The 14979-nt window shown below is 40.9% G+C and overlaps 1 protein-coding gene across 9 annotated transcripts; it reads left to right on the top strand.

Annotated features, from left to right (window-relative positions):
• Window positions 1-1526: 1526 nt before the first annotated feature.
• LOC119899168 (serine hydrolase-like protein) lies at window positions 1527-14409 on the top strand. 9 transcript variants are annotated; one of them, XM_038713628.1, is made up of 12 exons: window positions 1527-1727; window positions 2066-2209; window positions 2670-2783; window positions 2941-2982; window positions 3139-3158; window positions 3273-3347; window positions 3512-3618; window positions 3947-4026; window positions 4118-4155; window positions 4247-4323; window positions 4451-4532; window positions 5208-9028. In XM_038713628.1, exons 1-12 carry the CDS (start codon window positions 1673-1675, stop codon window positions 5340-5342), a joined length of 969 nt encoding a protein of 322 aa, XP_038569556.1. In that variant the 5' UTR covers window positions 1527-1672; the 3' UTR covers window positions 5343-9028. The 9 variants fall into 9 exon arrangements, with proteins under 9 accessions (XP_038569556.1, XP_038569557.1, XP_038569558.1 ...); XM_038713629.1 differs by lacking the exon at window positions 5208-9028 and adding an exon at window positions 9035-9346 and having other exon boundaries at window positions 1532-1727; XM_038713630.1 differs by having other exon boundaries at window positions 1534-1727; window positions 6697-9028.
• The last annotated feature ends 570 nt before the right edge of the window (window positions 14410-14979 follow it).

The following is a 14979-nucleotide window of genomic DNA, read 5'->3' as shown; positions in this document are numbered from 1 at the left end:
TGGTTCGGCAGGCAGGTGAACTGTGGATTGATTGCAAACAAGGTTAACCATCACAGTCTGAGAAAAAGTTTTACTGCCATTGTAACTTTTTAAAGTAGTAAATATAATATATAATATTACATCTCTATCAGTGAAAAGAGAGAGACAGAGAAGACGGATGCATGCTGTGTTTAAGTGCAGTGAGTGCGTCAGGGGAGAGCAACTGATTTAAAAGCCGTCACTTTCAAGAGTGTCACTGAGTGAAACCCCGTAGCTGTGACTTTGGGCATATTCACACTGGTGGAACAGGGACACTGTGCTGCTTGTCATCATAGAAACAGATCTTCAGATTTTGCTGTTTATTGCACCTTCAATAATATCGGCTGCTGTCTCTTCAACACACAGCTCCGCTGCTCTCTGGAGCGAAGTGTTGTTATATTGGCTATATGCCACGTGTAACCAATCAGATAGTGCTGTAGGCGGGACATTGAGCAAATAAATAACTTATATATAACATATATATATATACAAACCTAGAGAGAGAGTGGGTTTGGGGTGCAGAAACCTGGTCAAGATGTAGAAGGTGGTGAGTTGCCTAAAAAGTTTAACTTGGCTAAAGTTAGAGGAGATTATTAATATCACCCTTAGCTTAGCATATCACAAAGATTGTAAACTAGGAAACTTGCCAGGCTCTGTCCCAAAGTAACTAAATCCACCTACCAGTACCTAAGCTCACAAATTAACATGTTATATCTAAATCTATGCAAAAACCCAAATGTAAATATAACAGGCGTGGTTCTACGCTGGTACTATTTCTTGGCCATGCACAGTTTTGGACAGTGCCATGCTTTTTTAAAAGTCTTTATGCTAAGATAAGCTAACTGCTGGCTGTGGCTTCATTTTTACTGTACAGACATGAGTGGTATCGATCTTCCCATCTAACTCTCGGGAACAAAGCAAATAAGCATATTTTCCACAATGTCGACTTTGAACTCTTATCTTTAGATTAACTTTATATTAATCTGACACACTTCCAAACAGTGTTAAAAACTGTTCTGTTGCACAGAAGTGGATTTAAGTGAAAGGAACCACTAAACCCTTCAGTAGAAACACTCCCAAGCCAGACTCTATTTCCAAGTTCTTTGTGTGAGGCCCTCTTCATTGGCTAAAGGTGCTATAAATTACAGCTTTGGACATCCAGTTGTGATCGTTTTCTTATTGATCTTTTTGAGACCTTTGAAACAGCTGATCCCTCCTTACGTCTGTCCAGATTATCTCATATGTGGTAAGATTCTGCTGTTTGTTGATGGTTTCCCAATAGTTTGCAAAAGTAGCGGATGTTATGTAGTATCCATCCATTTTCTTCCACTTATCCAGTGTTTACAGATTAGAAGTAGGTACGTTAACAGATGTTTATACAAAGCTTCAGTGTTGTGGTGAAAGGAAGAGACTGTTGGGTTCATACAAAACACCTCTGATTGGTTGAGCTTGTTGGGGCAGCGCAGTTTACTCAGGAGACGATCTCGTTACAAGAAGAGGAATGAATGGCAGGGTTGTTCTCACCAGGAACCGAATTTCCCAGGTTTATTGTCCTTGTAGGAACTGCCTGGCAGGCGTTACTGAGGGAACAAAAGCATATAAAAGTAGAGCATTGCCATCTGGCTTGTTGAAAAGAAAGACCCATCTGCAGTGGATGATGACTGACCGTGGTTGCATAAAAATCCTTGTGTTGCTTCTAGGTTCCAAAGGTCAGAGGTCTCCTTCATGTTTAATTTGTTTGTGGACATTTCAGGGTTTGTTTCAAGGTTTGTTTAGATTAGATTGCAGCCACTTTGATATTGCTGGATATTCAGCTTTGTAGGCGAGACATAAACTCAGGAGCATCAGATAAAATGGCATCTACACTGAAACAAGCAGGTAGTATTTCTCAATAATAAGGCAGTCAAAATGGAGTTTAAATGTTTTTCCAGGAGTGATGGATTTAGTCAAATCCTCTAGCTGTCAATTTAAATATTAGTAAATATCTGTCAGATCCTAATTTTTAAGATGCTTTCTGAGGTTGTGTTGTTCTCTGTTGTGTGTCCAGTTTCAGAGCTCTCTATACCAGTGCCGTGGGGAGAGATCAGGGGTAAAGTCTGGGGTCCTGATTACGGTCGGCCTGTGCTGTGCCTGCACGGCTGGGCTGACAACTGTGGTACATTCAACACCCTCATTCCCCTTCTACCCAAAGGTAAACTACCACAGAGTGGAGGAAACAGTATTTTGATGTTTATTTTTATTTGCACATTAATCAACATTGCAAATAGACTTCAGTGTAAATGAACAGGAGTTAGCTAAATAGCACATTTTCATCCGTAATCCCTGAGCAGTTTGTAACTAATTAGAGCATATTAGTTGAGTGTGTTAGCATGCTAAAATTTGCTTATTAGCACTAAACACAACATACAGCTGAGGCTGATGGAAATGTTGTTAGTATTGCACAGAGGAGGATCACCAAAGTCTGTAGGATTCAATAGTTGCTGAGATATTTCAGTCTGAAACTAAGTGGTGGACTCACCAACCGACAATGCTGCTTACATAGCTGAATAAAAGAAACAACATCACAGGTGAGACAAAAGACTGACCCCTGTTGCGGCTGACACAACTCCAGGTTGATCCTGGTCGTTTCATCCCTCTGTCCTTCCTTTCAGAGTGCAGATATGTGGCGGTGGACATTGCAGGTCACGGTTTGTCCTCCCACCGTCCTGTCGGAGTTTTCTATTCATTTCCTGCATACGTGGCGGATGTACGCAGAATCGTTGACGGTGTGTGAATTTAAGTTTTAGTTTCACTCAGATCTCATTGTAGCGCGCAGACGGATCTCTTCAGGGCTCTGGTGCATGTCTTTGACAGTTAAGTACAGGAAGAAGTGAAAACTAGATTTAAGCTCATGTGGTGTTTTCTGTGAAATAACTCCCACAGATCTCCAGTGGACAAAATTCTCCATCATAGGCCACAGTATGGGTGAGTCCCACACTTACACTGTGCTGTTTCACACCTTCTAATATAAAACCTCTGTAAAGGTGTAAATGTAAATATTTATTTTCCTTTATTGGAACAAGCTTTGGTTATTTGAGATATCTTATTGGAAGCTTTGACTGTATGTTCACTCCCTTACAGGAGGTAACATCGCTGCAACGGTAACTAAGATTGATTACATGCAACCTCTCACTGTTTTCAGACAATATACAGAGAATATTTTGCTGTATTTTATTGCATTGTATCATATATAGTCTATATTGTTTTTCCCACAGTTCAGCGCACTGTATCCTGAGATGGTGGACGCCGTCGTCCTGCTGGACACTTCTGGATTTTTCCTTATAGATGTGGTACTTCAGTAGTTTATATTATCACTGCACTGATGAGCTTTTAAGGAAAGATGATCCAATAGTAACCACGTCCATGGAAATTAATGAAAAAGTATTGCTGCAGTATTATGATATTATTCATGTTCCACTCCTGTCAGTAGTTTTGACTTTGTCTTTTCCTGCAGACAGAAATGTCCAAACTGATGAGGCAGGGGATGGATGAGATGCTTCAGTTTGAAAAAAAGACAGAAGAGAAGAAAAGAGTTTACACATATGAGAAGGCAATTGAGAGGTACTATGCCAATGTTTAAAGTGGAACTCCACACATTATACACATCAAAGTTTGCCTGTTTACAGGTGTTGGGAAGTTAAACTGTATATGTAAAAAACAAAAGGTTGTATAAAGCTGGAATAACACACCAGATCTCTGAAGGAATAGTCAATGGTCAAGTTGCATTGTGGGTAATGCAAGTGTCAGGTTTTGACGACAAAGAAGAATATGTTGGGGGAAAAAAGATGATGCCTCTGATCACGCAGAAATAGAAAACAAGAAAATAAAATACAGCTATTTGATTTTTAGTGGTTGTGTCTATAGTCAGTCAATGCTTCATTTCTTTCAGGATGTTGACTGCAAACCCGACTCTGTCCAAACAGTCTGTGTGCATCCTTTTAGAGCGCGGCCTAGTTCAAGTTGAAGGAGGTACGTCTTTATCTCTTCTTCTCCTCTCAGAGAGGAATAATCTCACCTTGCTTCCTCTCATCTGCTGGCAGCTGAATGTGTTTCCCTTCAGCAGGTTTTGTGTTCTCCAGAGACCTGCGTGTTCATCTTGTAAGTCACTTTTAACCTAACAAACCTTCCCCCACATTCTCTCCTGCATCTCTGTTAACTTTTTACACCAGAGGTGTAATTTTGTTTCCAGAAAAACATGGCGCACATCAGTTTGGAGCAGAGTCTGGAGATGCAGTCGAGGATTCAAGCAGCTGTTCTTGTAGTTCTGTAAGATGTTAAACCCTTCACTGAAACTTGTGTTTACATTATAAACTTATAAATCACCAATAGTTTAATGTGCTTTAATACAATCAAAGTGCATCGTACGAAACTTGTAAAATCTCTGTTTTTCTAGAGCAAACAAAGGCTTCTCTTTGCCAGGATCAAACAGACAGAAACGCACCTTTGCACTTCTCCAAGGCTATTGTGACAGAAACGTGAGTTTTTTTAATGATTTATCCATTGTAGGGTAACCGGAGGCTGGGGGTTAAGCATTCAGAAGTGAAAGTATCCATGTGACGTTACTAAACTGCTTTCATGGTGTTTCTCATGTGTGACAAACCTGAATCACTCCGTACCAACTAGCTAAAACAAGCAATGTTACTGTTTTTTTGGCCAGGTGTGTGTGTATGTGTTGTTAAACAGCTGCACAGATCTAAAAGTAGCACCATCATAACACACTCAGTGTCAGAATAAGCAGATTGTAGAACTAAAGAGTTCACACACCAAATCAGATTCTGCATTTTTTTAAATTTGCAATGTCAGCATTTAGCAGGGGGGGGGATTTTAATGTATTTCACAGCAGACATTTTGGCTTGTCAAAGCAGGAAAAGCACAAGTGTCAATAATAACACTGTATATGACTGCACGCCATGTAAGTGAGCTATTTCCAGGACCCTGGTATCGTGCATGCTGGCTCACTGGCAGGGCTTGTGCTGCGTTCCAGTCAAAGTTTTAGGTCAGGATTTCCCAGGTGAAATTTCCAACTTTTGACCTCCAGGGTTTATGCGACGCATAAAGAAAAAACATGGCTGACCAACAAACTGATGTTTCTTTGTCAAGTGACATTTGAACTCTCAGCAATAATGTTTCCTTGAATCACTTTTGTGCAGAAAAGACTTTCAGAGATTGTTTACTGTAACCAGCCACGTAATAACATTGGAGGCATCAGCAGACTACCGGACCGTGTTTTTATTGTGTCACTCCAACCTCAAGACAGCGAAAACAAGGAAGGGCAAAACATTTGACCATGTATACACAAACATACTGGGAGCCTATAAAATGCATTAATCACCCCACCTTGAACAATCTCATCATCTAGCCCTCTTCTTGACTCCTTCGAACAAACCCCATATCAGTGGACCCAAGCATCCCATGAAGACTGTGCAAATCTGGACTGACGCACAATCACACTGGCATTACAGGACTGCTTCTCGGACACATAGTGGAAGCTTTTTTACCATTCAGGCATTGAGCACTACCCTTTAGCAGTGTTGGCATATATCAACTTCTGTATTGACACCGTCATTGTCAAAAAGAACATTAAGGTGTCCCCAAACCAGAAGCCCTGGTTCTACTGTAGCGTGTCAGTGCTACTTAAAGACAGAGATGCTGCACTCCAATCAGGTGACAGAGGACTACAGGAAATCTAGGGCAGACCTGAGAAGACGTATCAAAGATGCTAAACAAAAACACAAACAGCGCATTGAGGATGACTTTTAAGGAGAACAATCATTGTACTATGAGGCAAGGCATCAGTAAAATCACTGACTACAAACCAAATCACTATCTTCCCTCCCGGATCAACCCAACTCATTTTTTGCCCACTTTGAGGATAGTCCCAGTAAAGAACTACCCATGATCTTCATCTCACACGGAGGGGAGGAGCAACTCACACTCCACCAATATCAGGTCTGGCAGGTCCTGCAGAACAACAACATCGGAAAAGCAGCTGGTCCAGACAATGTCCCAGACCGCTTACTGCAGGCAAGTGCCAGCCAGCTAGCCGCGGTCTTTACAGATATTTATCAGTCCCTACGACAAGCCACGGTTCCTGCCTGTCTAAAAATTGCTCCCATTGTCCCTGTCCCTAAGAGTTCAGCAGTCACCAGTATAACTGATAACCAGCCCATTGCACTTACCCCAGTAATCATGAAATACTTTGAAAGGCTTATATTATCTAACATCAAGGCCTGCATCCCTCCCAGTCTGGACCGTCAGTTCGCCTACAAAGCTGATAGATCAACAGACAATGCTATTTAACTTGTACTCCATACTGGCCTTCCTCACTTAGAAAATTCCAACACCTATGCAGTGATGCTCTTTGATGCTCTCTTTGTTGACTTTAGTTCAGTTTTAATTCCATCAATCCAAGCAAATTAGTCAATAAGCTGCACTCACTAGGGCTAAACTCTTCCCTATGTCTGTGGATCAGACATAGTACACCCCAGCAAGTTAGAATAGGCAATTTCACCTCCTCCACTATCATCATCTATACTGGTACCCCACAGGGATGAGTCCACTCCTTTACTCACTCTTCACACATGACTGTACTCCCATCCCTAGTTCTAATTCAAATTTAAAATGTATTCAAATTTGCAGATGACACAGTCATAGTGTGACTAATCACCAACAACGAGGAATCAGTGAACTGAGAGGAGGTGGAGAGTCTAGTTGCATGGTGCAAAGTCAATGACCTGATTCTCAACACCAAGAAGACAAAGGAAAAGTAAGAGAGTCCAGCACACGTGAATACACATAAATGGGGAAAAGGTTGAGCGAGGGCCCAGTTTCAAATATGTTACTGTTAGTGCACTTATCTGAGGACCTGACCTGGAAAGTGAACAGAGCCCGCTTGGTAAAGAAGGCCCAGCAGCGCCTTTTCTTCCACACTGTGACACATAAAACTCTTCCGAGATCTCCTGAAAAACTTCTACCAATGTAAAGATGGTATGTCATTATATCCTGACATACTGCTGCACAGTGTGGTACTCAAGCTGGTCAGCAGAAGAATGGAAGGATTTCCAGAGGGTACTGAAGACTGCACAGCTCCCCTCTGAACCATATCCACTCTAGCCATCTCCTCAAACGTGCCAGGGACATCAACAGAGACCCCTCACATCCTGGTCATCATCTGTTTGCCAAACTTCCTTCTGGCAGGCTGAAGATCATTAGGACAGGGACAAACCGTCTAAAGAACAGCTTTTTCCCAAAAATTGCCTTCTGCTGAAAGTTTAGATGGCTTTCATGTGCGCATACTATCTGTGCCAATCTGTGAAGAATGCACACTGAAATGCACTTCATCAAGGAAGCTTGGCCGTGACCAGTTGGTTTTAAATATGAAATGCATGCACTATTTATTGCCATTACCTCATTTTTACAATGCTGTTATAGCCTATGCATTTTAATGTCTGTTTTATTGCTTGATTTTATTCTTTTATATTTTTATTGCTTATACATATATGCTATTTTAAAGCTGCCATATTCAACAGTTACCTCCAAACAGCATTTCATTGTATATTTATATACAATGACAATAAAAGTATCGATATCAGTCTATATGTTGACATCAATTTACATGCGTGTTTTACTATATGATATGGTTTTAATACAGGCAAATATTCTTTACTTTGCCCTTTAGTTGATGGTTTACCATTTACAATATGCGCGTCCATGGGTGCTGCCATTGTTGTGTTCTGTCAGACAACTGCTTCTTCATGAAGTTGCGGTAGATGGATGGTTGCCCCGAGTTTACAAGTAGGAACTCCGACTTTGAGTGGCTTTCCTTTGTACTTTTTCTAGTTGGAGGTTGGAAATTTTCGAGTTCTGAGTTGTCTGGAATGTAGCATTACTGGGACACTTAAGCCTAGTCCACATGTACACTGATTTTCCTCCATTTAAAAAAAAACCTTTGTCTGCATAAAAATGCAAAAACATGCTTTCAAGCGTTGTCGAGAGCATGCCAAACCACCAGGTGGCGATATGACTCTTACCATAAAGTCACTTTGGCCAATCAGAGACTGATAAAATGCATGTAAATTGATGTAGGAATATTTTGTCAAAGTTATAAGGTGGCTGGTTGCAGTAAACAATCTCTGAAAGTCATATTCTCTACCCAAAGGTTATTCAGGAAAATGTTAAAAATGACAAATTTAAAAAACATTTGGAAATATAGCCAACAACTTTTTCTGACTTTTGAGGATGCAGCTAGAAGGATACACAGTTAGCGAGTAGCCTAACGTATATTTATCACGTTTTTAATAAAATGGCCATCCTTTTAGTTTACACCAAGTGCACTGCTGAGGGTTTAACTTGCCAAAGAAACATAAGTTTGTCACGGTCAGCCATGTTTATTGTTTACATTTAGCGTCATGCACCAACATGCAACTTAAATGCACGAATGAGGGTGGAAGTCGAATATTTCAAGTTGGAAATTTCCCAGTTCTGACCGGTCTGGAATACGGCATTACTGTCTACACGGCAACACTGCAAACAGAGTTTCTTAAAATCCTCACCCTGGCAGGAGCTTTTAAAAGTGTTCAGTGTCAGTGACCTGATACCGCTTTTACGTGTGGACAAATGGCCAAACCGCATAGAAAAAGTCACGGTTTTGAAAATACCCATGTACATGTAGACAGGGCTTAATTGAACTGAGCCATAGTTAACAAAATTTGTTTCACCTGTGCTTTTCTTGCTATGACAAGTCTGCTGTGAGAAAGTCTGTAGTCCGTCAGTTTCACAAAACAATATACAGATTATACAAGCAAACAGATATTAACATGTGGGCTATATAGGCAATTCTAAAACAATTTCATACCAATATGGACAACAACAAAACAACCACATAATGAACAAATATATCTGTGGCTACACTACAATGTCAGTGAGGCTATCATGAGTCACTGTAGTTTGTGATAGCTTGATTTATACTCCTGCGTAGGGTCGATGCTCTACAAGCTGTTCGAAGAAAGGAGACTAGTCACACTCAACGTGCTGCAAATTGTATACTGAAGGATAGAATAAAGTATGTGCATCAGCTAAATGCTTCTGATTACAACTTCAATAATAAGAGATCAGTTGGAAGTGTTTAACAGTATTTATAGAGGTCAGCAGCAAGAAAGACTTTGGTGATTAGGTTAGGGTTAGGTGATAACATTTCATCTACATCAAGTATCTTCATTAAACATCAGCCCAGGAAGGCAGGAGATAACAATGAGCAATAAATAGACAGGGTAGTGATAGTAGAAAGGGATGTAATATTGATATATAAATCAGACTGTATAAAAATATATCTTTACATACAATATATATAAAGTAATCAACACAAAAAGCAAAATTTTACCAACACAGTAAGGAAGGCAAAACATGAGAGAAAAGATCTTCCTAAGTGAACTTTTGCCAAACGCTTAGTTTGTTGTTTTTGAAAACACATTGAATGAGAGAGTAGCATTTTCAACTTTTCCATGACTTTACTCAAATGTAAACATTATTATCTCTCTCTCAGCACACGGTGGTGATGGTATCAGGCGACCATCACGTCCATCTCAATAATCCTGAAGTCGTCGCTCCGTTTGTTTCTGACTTCCTGCGGGCCAAAGTGCTCGCACAGCTGCCAGCATTGTGGACACACACACACAAGTTATAACCAACACACACACACACAGAAATGTCTCACTTAAAGTCTCATCTCCCTGAGAGCAGTCATTCACAAATTACTGTTAGTGGACTTTTTTCAACCCTGATATGTTGAACAATGTTAGAAAGTTTCTTCAAGTTTTTGTCACATGCTCAACATAACTTTACATTGTTGCCCACCTCTGGTACTGTGCTTGAAGTAATCGAAAATATCAACACAAAAATACAATATATACAGCAAGATAGATAGAATATATCTTTAAGGGAACATCAAAGGCATAGTACAGGGATCCCTGAGCAAGACACTTACCTCCCACTTTGAAAACCTCTGGATTAGTGTATTAGGAGCCTTCAGATGGAACAGGTTCAGATGGCTTGAGTAATAATCATATCTAAATGTCCAAGGAAGGTTAAAATCAAGGGCAGTTAGACTTCAGTTTGTCATGCATATCTCATCCGAGGGGCTTCTTAATTTCTGACAGACTGGTAGGGAATCCCTGCATTTTAAGCTCTGTGGGGTCGTTATCAAGGTGATGGATACCGCTTCATACTGCAGTCGTTGTGGTTGTTGGAGTCACGTGAGGCCAAGTTTGAACGACTGTCGTCGAACGGGTGTTTGTTCACTCTCCTGGGAATGGAAGAAAGGACAGCATTGTAAGTGGGAGATAAGTGGTCTCTTAGCCCTCAGTGGTCTCTCTATTTTAATGTAAATGGCCTCTTTCACACATTTTTCAAACCATCTGTCCTCCCGGTCTAAAATATGTACCTTGTTGTCACTGAGAGAGTGTCCCTTGTCTTTCAAATGTAGGTAAATGGCTGACGCCCTATCCACACTACTTTTAAAGTTTTAAAACAAATACAATCTACATTAACACCAGCTTTTAGCTGCGTATCAGAGTTGATCTCTGTCTATATCTAGTGGCTGTTCATATACACTAGACATGCGCGTGCCGGTGTAAACATGTAGCAGATGGTCTATTCCGTAGTTACAGAAGATTTGGCGAAAGAATAAAGAAATACAGACGAAGAACCACACCTGATTTTTTTTTTTTGCATGGACCAATAATAGGCTGGAACTGTTACTGAATGTAACACGGGAGTTAAAAGTGACTGTGGCGGCAGAAAACAGACTGGGAGTCATCGCAAAGAAGGCTAAACGGCAACATGCATGGTACAGGTGTAGACTATACAGTGGTGTTCCTGATTTCTTTTTCTTTTTTTCTGCTTTTACTGAAAAGTTTTGGATCATCAAACCAATTAAAATATTAGACAAAAACAACACAAGGAAACACAAAATGCAGTTTTTAAATGAAATTAAATGAATTTATTATTAAGGGGAAAAAATCCAAACCTACATGGCCCTGTGTGAAAAAGTGACCCCTGTTAAAACATAAATCAACTGTGGTTTATCACATCTTTGGAAAGCTGAGTTCAAATTTCTCTAGCCACACCCAGGCCTGATTACTGCCACCCCTGTTCTTAATCAAGAAATCACTTAAATAGGACCTGCCTGACAAAGTGAAGTAGACCAAAAGATCCTCAAACGCTAGACATCATGCTGCGATCCAAAGAAATTCAGGAACAAATGAGAAAAAGAGTAATTGAGATTTATCAGTCTGGAAAAAGTTTTAAATCCATTTCTAAAGCTTTTGGACTCCAGCGAACCACAGTGAGATTCATTATCTACAAATAGCGAAAAAAATGGAATAGTGGTGAATACTCCCAGGAGTGGCTGGCCGACCAAAATTACCCCAAGAGTGCAGTGACAACTCATCCAAGAGGTCACAAAAAACCCACAACAACATATAAAGAACTGCAGGCTTCACTTGCCACAGTTAAGGTCAGTGTTCATGACTCCACCATAAGAAAGAGACTGGGCAAAAATGGCCTGCATGGCAGAGTTCCAAGACGAAAACCACTGCTGAGCAAAAACAACATAAAGGCTCGTCTCAGATTTGCCAGAAAACATCTTGATGATCCCCTAGACTTTTGGGAAAATACTCTGACTGATGAGACAAAAGTTGAACTTTTTGGGTGGTGTGTGTCCCATTATATCTGGCGTAAAAGTAACAGCATTTCAGAAAAGGAAGATCATACCAACAGTAAAATATGGTGGTGGTAGCGTGATGGTCTAGGGCTGTTTTTGCTACTTCAATACCTGGAAGACTTACTGTGGTAAATGGAACCATGAATTCTGCTGTCTACCAAAATATGCTGAAGGAGAATGTCTGGCCATCTGTTCATGACCTCAAGCTGATGATTGTGGTTTTCACTTCATAAGTTCATGTTTTTTACTACTTTTGTTTCTTCAGTCATCAAGTGCACGTCTCAACAAAGTGTGATGTATGTTATTTTACAATGTTGTAAGCAGATCTGAGTCAAATCAGCTTCACCTTTCAAGACAGAAAAATATATGTAAAAGCTCCAAACTGAATAAAATCCTACAATCCTGTTAAAATAAAATGTTATTTCTTCATGTAGCCTGTTCAGGTAGGACGTGTCATGTCATCATTTCTGTTTTCAAACATCAGAGCTTTTCATTAGGAGCTGATCTGTTTAACTCGGCTGCTTTTCATGAATCTGATGTTTGTGCAGAATGTGCTAAAAATGGCAGTCATTACAAGAGATGACATCCTCTGACAACTTTTCATTATGTAGGCCATCTTCTCTGTATTTAGCTTTTGTCTTAGTTTTTATTTTGTCTTGCTGGTTCCAACTATCTTTTTTCCACCGTTTTACTCAAGGGAGTGACTCCATAAAACACTGCAGCTGCAGTCAGTCAGAGCAGATATGAGGGGTGCAGCTCACACCACAAATGGTGCCCTCTCTCTCAATGTCACATAAACTGTGGGATGGCCTTGGTGTTAAATGGAGGGGAACTGATTTTACGCAGCAAGCAGAAAGGCGGTGAGCATCGAGAGGCATCTGAAGGGCTTGTCCTCCCCCACCCCTCAAATCCCCCCCCCCCAAAAAAGATTATAGTTATATAAGTTTTCCTCCCACTCCCTCCATCCTCCCTGCCACCAGCAGGGGTGTTGTCATGGCAACCCCCACCCCTCCTCTGAACGTCAGAGCCAGGAGCTGGAGAATGAAGCCGCATGCAGCTTCTGTCTCTTGTGCCTCTCGGAGAGCACCTGTGTTTTTTGCCATCTCGCATGCAACAGTCGGAGCTGCCGTGCTGGAGATAGTCTAATGAAAGATTTGACTCTTAGTTGCAGCACGTCGCATACAATCAAACGCATAAAGACCGACTGATTCAGCAGCGTTAGCAGGTAAGCACAATGGCTTTATTTACTACCACAGCACTATTTTTAGAATGCACCACCTGTGTGTGTTTGCAAATGAAAAATCTGTCTGATAGTAGCAATGACAGACAGCGTGCTGTCTGCTGGAAGCTGGCTGTGTAATGCCTTGATTCCTATGCCCCATCCTACATCTGTCAGAGCATGAAGGCTTTCTAAGGAATGATACCGAGATGCTGCAGTTAGTCATGCGTGATATCTCATCCTTTGGAGAGTAGGCTACAGAGAATGTATGCGAGGATTACTTTCAAATAACAGGGTAACTCTGCTTGTCCACCCTTCCCCAAAATCTCTCCTCTCGCTTCGTTCCCTTGCTCTGTCATGTCTTTTCCTCCCATGTCTCCTCCACCCTTACCATCCCTTCACTCTCACAGCAGTGATGTCGTGGCTGTTCCTGGACTGGTTCGTGCCCCTGTACCTGCTGGTGTCGGTTTTGGTGCTGGCAGGCTTCGGAGCATGCCTGTACTTCCTAGAGCCCGGGCTGCAAGAAGCCCACAAGTGGAGCAACAAAACAGTCCGGCATCACCCGCTAGTGGCCAGTGTGAACTGCAGAGATGATGATAGCAATGCCCTGATATGATCAAGAGGATGAGGAGGAGCAGGGCGAGGCGGGCGGCATGCCATCTGGACAGGGGCGCTGCCAGGACACCAGTGGGAGCCAACACCTTAAAGATGGAGAAAGAAAATGGTAGAGAGAGATGGAGGAGAGAGAATTTGATGAAGCAAGCCCTGTCCTGTCATTCCAACTTTTCTCTGATCTCTAACATACTTTTGCTGTAAAGATCAGGGAAAAGGGTTTTTGACTTGAAATGAAGTCAAATGCACAAGGAGGAGAAGATTACGTGCAAGCGGTTGGAGGACATGTTGCCCCGTAGAAATGTGTGATGTAAATTTCATGCCATCTTATACTTGTGCCAACTTTTACATACGTTTTGTAATTCGACAATCACTTCACACGTATCATCAAGTTCACTTATATTGTGCATTTAATTAGTGATGTGAATGACATATGTGCAATGTATGTGCTGCCAGCGAGGAGAGTTTTTAATCCTCTCTCTCTGTGGTGATGTGGCCAAGGCAGCTGCTGAGAAGCATGTGGATTGTTAGTGCCATTGTGCCAAAATGGTGTAGTAGTGACTTTATTCAAATAGTATGTTCTGAATAAATGCAGCTGATTTATTCACGGTGCCAAGATTATCCTGGACGGACCAAGATATTATAAAATAATAGTATTTGGTAATGCTCAAAGTGTATATATTTTTTGTTTTCATTGTTTTTACTTGACAGCATGGTGAGGAAACTGTGGGTGTGTAACAACCCTCTTTTGATGACCATATGCTTCCTGTCGTCATACAAAATAAAACAGTTTAATCCTAAATTTTTTGTATTTACTCTCTGCATGTTGATCATATTTGAGTAAAATAGTATTTAAGATTTGTGTAGTGTGGTAGGAAGTAACGAAGTACATTTACTCAAGGGTACTGTACTATAAGTTTCAGGTACTTGCACTTTACCGGAGTTTTTTCCCCTCATGCCACTTTATAATTTTACCTAATAAAAGTACTTAGTAGTTACTAAGTTAACTTTTCTAATTTCTAAGATTTTATATTAAAAACATATGATAAGCCAACATAAAGATAGTGTGTGTATATATGTTCAATATTTCACAAAAAGCAATGATAGAACATTGTTTACTTTACATTTTGCTGATAAAACTTACGGTATGTACTTTTACTTAAGTAAAGGACCTGAGTACTTCTTCCACCACTGATGTCTACTGTAATCAGACAAGCTACTAAGACCACATTCAGCCTTCACAGACAGTCTCCCATGAACCAAACAAAATGAGAGACCAGAGTGGGAGTGAAACAGTGCAGCTTCAGTGTTGAGGAATGGAGAGAATGGCACTTCTGAGCCCACTACTTCCTACTGCTGTGTTCCCCATCTC

The sequence above is a fragment of the Micropterus salmoides genome, unplaced genomic scaffold (assembly GCF_014851395.1).
Source record: "Micropterus salmoides isolate LMB-PRFRI ecotype aquatic unplaced genomic scaffold, ASM1485139v1 Ms_hic_scaffold_12, whole genome shotgun sequence".
NCBI classification, from domain to species: Eukaryota; Metazoa; Chordata; class Actinopteri; order Centrarchiformes; family Centrarchidae; genus Micropterus; species Micropterus salmoides.
The sequence above is the reverse complement of the archived record's forward strand: the minus strand, read 5'-3'. Positions and strand labels throughout refer to the sequence as shown.

Bases quoted from the DNA above. Each gene is read 5' to 3' on its own strand.
- LOC119899168 (XM_038713626.1), top strand. From the start codon at position 1,673: ATGATGACTGACCGTGGTTGCATAAAAATCCTTGTGTTGCTTCTAGGT. The intron at 2,210-2,669 runs GTAAACTACCAC...CCTTCCTTTCAG, and splicing joins CATTCCCCTTCTACCCAAAG to AGTGCAGATATGTGGCGGTG. The intron at 3,619-3,946 runs GTACTATGCCAA...CATTTCTTTCAG, and splicing joins TATGAGAAGGCAATTGAGAG to GATGTTGACTGCAAACCCGA.